This window comes from Echinops telfairi, unplaced genomic scaffold (assembly GCF_000313985.2).
Source record: "Echinops telfairi isolate 266 unplaced genomic scaffold, ASM31398v2 ScPeMD7_655;HRSCAF=1070, whole genome shotgun sequence".
Classification (NCBI taxonomy): domain Eukaryota; kingdom Metazoa; phylum Chordata; class Mammalia; order Afrosoricida; family Tenrecidae; genus Echinops; species Echinops telfairi.
In genome coordinates, this window is record NW_022104553.1 from 30,037,669 (window position 1) to 30,043,558 (window position 5,890).

The following is a 5,890-nucleotide window of genomic DNA, read 5'->3' on the forward strand; positions in this document are numbered from 1 at the left end:
AGTAAATAAATACAATGTTAGAAGGGATCCTGTAAACAATAGCAACAACTTCCCATGCATCTTCGAACGACTCTAAGAAGAAATGTGTGAATCCCTTGACAAGATGGATGGACACAGCGGAAGCAATGAGGGGCTCAAATGCGAGAACAATTGGACAATGGCGCAGGACTGGACCGTGTTTCATTCTGTTACACGTAGGGTCAATATGAATCGGAACAACAACAGTTGGAAATATGAGGAGACCTGGTGGTATAGAAGTTACATTGCTAGCCAGCCACCCAGTCCCTTTGGTAGGCCCCAAACGCCTCACATTTGCATAGACTTCTCCAGTCATGAATTAAACCCTGGGGCATTATTCGTTGGCCTGCTATCCATAAGGCTAGCAGTTCAAAACCACCAACCCACTCCATGGGAGAAAGAGAAGACTTTCGGCTCCCATGAAGACTTATCGCCTCAGAGACCCACAGGGTTCTACTCTGTCCTCAACGGCCGCTATGAGTTGAAAACGACTCCGTCGAGGGCAGGAAGAGCTGGAAATGTGAACTTGAATATGTCCTTCAGTGATAAGCGTTGACTCAATGGAGAAACAATGAGTAACATGAATTGACTCCATGGGGAAACACATTATCTATTTGTCTGGGATACCTCAAATTGTTAAGTTGTCAAGGCTATCCCAATAAATCGACAAATTTTCATAAATCCTAAGAAAATCCCAGTGGGATTTTGAAGAACTTGAAACATGATTCTAAAGTACAATTGGAGTCCCCTTCTAAACTTCTAAACTGTGTGTTAGAAGAGGCATCAAGCTATGTGATACAGGAGAATAATGGAGGATGTGTTCGTCCAGGTAGACTAGAGAAAGAAAACTCATAGACACTCATATGTATATAAAAAAGAGCTTTATATAAAAGAGCAATTGTATATTAAGAGAGCATCCCAGCCCGGTCCAAATCAAGTCCATAAATCCTATATTAACCCATATGTCTGATACCAATCTATAAATTCCTCTTCAGACTCACACCACACATGCAATGGTGCTGAATGCAGGAAGATCACAGGCCAGTGGGTGGGAAGTCTTGTGGATCCAGTGGCAGCGGAAGCATCTTAATGCTGGCAGGAGTCTCCATGGGGCTCCTTTAGCTCCAGGGCTCTAGCGAAGCTCCACGTGCCTTCTCAACAGGACTGTCTCACAGGGAGTGAGTGTGTCTCACCTCCGGCAAAATATTTATCTCCTTAGCACCTCCAAATGAGGTCACGAAGCTTCGACCTGATTGACAGGCTAAACTCCACCCCTTCACTCTTAATAGTCTCAAGTTGACACCAGCTTATGTAACTACCACAGAGGGAGACTCAAACAAAGAAACAAGAAACAACTCACTACCAGCCCAGTCAATTCCGACCTACAGTGACCCGATTACACAGAGGAGAACTGCCCCTTTGGGTTTCTGAGAGTATAAGTCTTTATGGAGGCAGGCAGCCTCATCTTTCACCTGAGGAGGGGCTGGTGGGTTTAAACAGCTGACCTTGTGGTGAACAGCCCAATGTGGTAACCCACTGCTCCGCTAGGACTCCAGAGGGAGAATTTAAAAACACGCACCACACTAAACTCACTGGCATAGATTCCAACTCATATAGACCCTATAAGACAGGGTAGAACTGTCCCTATGAGTTTCATGAACTGTCACTCTTTATGGGAATAGAAAGCCTTCTCTCGCTCTCACAGAGCGACGGGTGCTTCAAACTGCTGACCTTGCAGTTAGCGGTCCAATGCATAACCACGACTCCCCCAGGGCCCCTACAGAGAGAGACTAGCACCCGTAAAATAGGAAAACACCTTATACAGGTGTAGTCATGCTATGACATTATGATAGAGCCAGAAAAGACACACAGATCCAGGGTTCTATAGAGATTCAATCAGAAATAATCCCCAGGAAATTGAAGGATTTAGCACATGAAATATCTCACACCTATGGATACAGGTGAAATGACTTAAAGGATTTGAACAGGGCACCTTCACAACTTTGAGAGTGAGTGAGTGAGTGTGTGTGTGTGTGGGGGGTTGTGTGTTTGTGTGTGTGTGTGGGTGTTTGTGTGTGTGTGTGCACGATTCATAAAAAGGCGTGTGGAAGGACATTCTCTAAACCAGTGGTTCTCAACCTTCCTAGTGCTGCGATCCTTTCATACAGTTCCTCATGTGGTGCCCCCCCCCACCCCCCCACTCCCCCGCGACCATATAATTATTTTCGCTGCTACTTAATAACTGTCATTTTGCTACTGTGATGAATTGTGTAAATATCAGATAGGCATGATGTGTTTTCATTGTTACAAATTGAACATCATGAAATCACGAAAACAATATATCGTTATCTATTGTGAAATATGTATTTCTAATGACAAATAAATGAAATTTTGTCTTGAAGCATGGTGTAGCGTGGGTAACAGTCATCATACCGGATACTCATAGGTGGGCGTGTCTGCAAGTGGGCAGACCCGCCTGGAGACAGAGAGGAGCGGTGTCTCGGTTCCTAAGACCATCGGAAATATGTGTTTTCTGAGGGGCTTAGGCGACCCCTGTGAAAGGATTGTTCGACGCCCAAGGGGGTCTTGACCCACAGGTTGAGAACCACTGCTCTAAACTATTAAGAGGTCTATGTTGGGGTGCTGAATCGTGGGTGGTTTTCACATCCTGCTTAGCTCCATGGGGGAACAAGGGAGCTTCTACTTAGTGGCCTCCACCAAGCCTCCCACTCCCACGCTTGCCCCAAGCATTCCCATCTCTCAGATTCCCTCCAAACTTGAATTTGAAGGATTGCCGAGTGTTCCCACGCTGGTCCCACTACTTCATCCCCTCCTCAGGACTCCAACTCAAAGGCTCAGGTCTACCAGAACTTCCTTCTCCAGTCTACCTGCTCCCATGGGCAGTCCAGAAGCTTCACTGGTGTGCATCTGGGACCAGGTTGTGGCCCACCCAATGTTGAACTCCCAACTGCCTTGCTGCCTGTGAGCTCTGCTCCTCGTCCACCGCCTTCTTCCTCTTCCCCATCTCACATTCTGGAAGGGCTTGAGAAAGGCCTTGTGGTCTATTTTCAAAATGTTCCCCAGGCAGGGTAGAGCCGGGGGTTCAGGCAAGAGATGGCCCCTGGAGGTGGGGCGTCCTCAGAGCCAGAGGAACAAGACCTGTGATGGTTCTCAATGCACCTGCCTCCCATTCTGCTGTCCCCTCTTAAAGACACACTGCGTCATTGGTTGTTTTGTGTCTAAGTTTGAGAGAGGCCATGACCGTGATCAACCCTGGCAGAGCTCCTGAGAATTCTCGAGAGACAACAGGAACCCCAAGATGGCAGGTGCTGCCGAAGCCAGGAAGTTTAGCATCTCTAGGTTAGGGTCCAAAGCCGGCTTCCCATGCTCAAAGGGCAGTGCCCTGGGCTGGCTAGAACACCTCCTTTAAGAAAGGGCAGTGATGCCATCAGTTGGTGGGACGTGTGGAGGCTGGGCTTAGGGGGTTCCCCCCAGCCAGTTTTGTCAGAAGCTGGCATGAAAAATCAAGCCTAGTGGGCAGGCAGAATGAGGGGCATGCTGTGCCCACTGGAAAATGGGGGTTTATTGGGGATCATCAGAAGATGTGGGGGGAACAGACAGGTCTAATGGGGTGGGTTGAGTTCCAACGAGTGTTCATAAGGAACTGACTCAGCCATTCATTCCTCAGCACATATTCTGACACCCGCTCCAGGTATTGAAACCGCCGGGGTAACGAGACAACAGCATCAAGGGGAGGGAGCGATGGTCTCGGGTCCCTGAGATCTGACAATAATTGAGTCACGCACTGAAGGGCACCTGGTGTGGGCACATCAGCTTCGGGTGTTTATTAAAAGGGAGTATCCGAGAGGACAGGGCACCAGAGTCACACGACTCAGGAGGGGCACGGGCTCAGGAGAGACCCTCACACAGAGGGAAAAGTGGCAGAGCTAGCTAAGAAGGAGGACTATTCCAAACTTGAAGAGGCTGCAGTGCAGCGTTGGAATTCTGGCCCCAGACAGACCAACAGAGGCTCAGGCTCCTCCGCTCACTGGCATTATTCGCCTTTGGACAACAGGTATCATTCCCAGGGGATCTGTTTGCACAGCTGTAAAATGGGCCTGATTGTTGCACCCGCCACACAGGGCTGTGGAGAGGAGAACTGGAGTCAGCTTGCATGGAGAGCCCTCTAAGTCCAGCTCTCCTGGGGCACCGGGCAGGGATAAGTGGAGACTGTGGTTGGCCTGAGAAGAAGGCGCTCAGCCTGCAGAGACACAACGACTGAGAAGTCCCTTGCCAAGTGTCCCCTGAGAAGCCCCAGTTGCTTGAGGTACAACAAGGAAGGAGTTGGATCTCTCTGAGGTTGCTTCCCACTCTGGAACTCCTTCCCAGAGGAAGGCAGAAAGACCTGGCGTCTTCAGAAAACTTGCAGTATGGTGGGAGGAGACGGGATGATAGGAAGGACCTTCTGATTGGAAGCTACAACCAAGACGGGAAGGCTCCTGGCCTACAGCAGCAGGTCTCTCAGAGACGGGGAGATGGGAAGGGCATCAGGGACCATTCACAGGAGAGGTGGGGACCCCGGACGGCCCCCGGAATCCTTTGGCCCCTGCCCCTGCCCCCTCATCGGGGCAGGAAGCGGATCTGGTACGTGGGGGGTATTTTGCCCACACCAGACTCCCGGGGTGTGAGGTCGATCTCTTCAGGGGCCACCAAGCCGGCAACAGAGAAGTTCTGGAGGACGGTGGTAAAGAAGATGAATAATTCGATTCGGGCAATGCCTTCGCCGAGGCAAATTCTCTTCCCTGTGGGCAAAGAGAGAGAGGTCACCCACGCAGGCCTGGAACAGGGACAGTGCCTATGGGAGTCGTTCATGGCCAGGGCTTTGCATGGAGGGGACCTTTCACCCTCAGCTGAAGGTATGCATTGGAGGAAGCTAGTGGCGTCAGTCGTGGTGACAGGTTACGCTGCTACGTCTAAACCACCAGCAACTCCGAGGAAAGAACGAGGGTTTCAATTCTGGTTCAAAGGTCACAGTCTCTGATGGCAACGTATGCCCAGGTTTGCTTGATACAATTGATTTATGGATTGTTCGAATATCTGTATAAAATCATTCAACTAAAAAACATTTTTTTTAAGTTATAGTGTCATTCCTTCCCTATTTACAGAGTAGCAATAAACACACTAAACCAAACTCACTGCCATCAAGTGACGCTGATTCATAGCAACCCTATGGGACTGCCTGTGAGCCTGTAACTCTTGGTGGTTGTTAACTGTACTCTTCATTGGGAGTTAATATATGGATCGTACCATTCCATAGCTCAGTCATGTCAGGCAGGATTGTCCAATTGCTACCACATCAGTTTCCAAACAATCTTTTCCTTCCTGGATTCCTTGACATCGTCTCTCTTTTAAAAACTTCCCCCACCACCCACAGGACTGTACTCCCCCCTGCAAAAAAAAAGCCCAAACAAAAAACAAAAACCTTATTTTACTTGCTGTCCCTATAAGTTCATCAATCCTGGGATTGATATTTGGAGGAATGATCTGAATATAGACTAATGGGGGTTAGCCCATGGGCAGTGTAAGGCTGGAGGTTCCTCAGTAGTACCTTGCAAGAAAGGCCTGGATAGATTTCTAACAAGTTGGCCTTTGAAAAGAGCATTGACACAGTTCTACTCTGACAAAAGGAAGAAGCACACCAGCCTGACCCGACTCAATCACTAAAGACAAAGTGGGTGCACAAGCAAATGTGGTGAAGAAAGCTGATGGTGCCCGGCTGTCAAAAGATATAGCATCTGGGGTCTTAAAGGCTTGAAGATAAACAAGCGGCCATCTAGCTGAGAAACAACAACGCCCACATGGAAGAAGCACA

The 5,890-nt window shown here is 48.9% G+C and overlaps 1 protein-coding gene across 1 annotated transcript in view; it reads right to left on the minus strand.

Moving 5' to 3' along the window:
- Positions 1 to 3,838: 3,838 nt before the first annotated feature.
- Positions 3,839 to 5,890, minus strand: part of LOC101648079 (cytochrome P450 2B4-like) — a 19,824-nt gene continuing 17,772 nt past the window's right edge. The window contains exon 9 of the mRNA XM_004710343.2: positions 3,839 to 4,820. Coding sequence (XP_004710400.1) covers positions 4,639 to 4,820 — 182 coding nt within the window. The 3' untranslated portion in view covers positions 3,839 to 4,638. The remainder of the gene's footprint in view (positions 4,821 to 5,890) is intronic.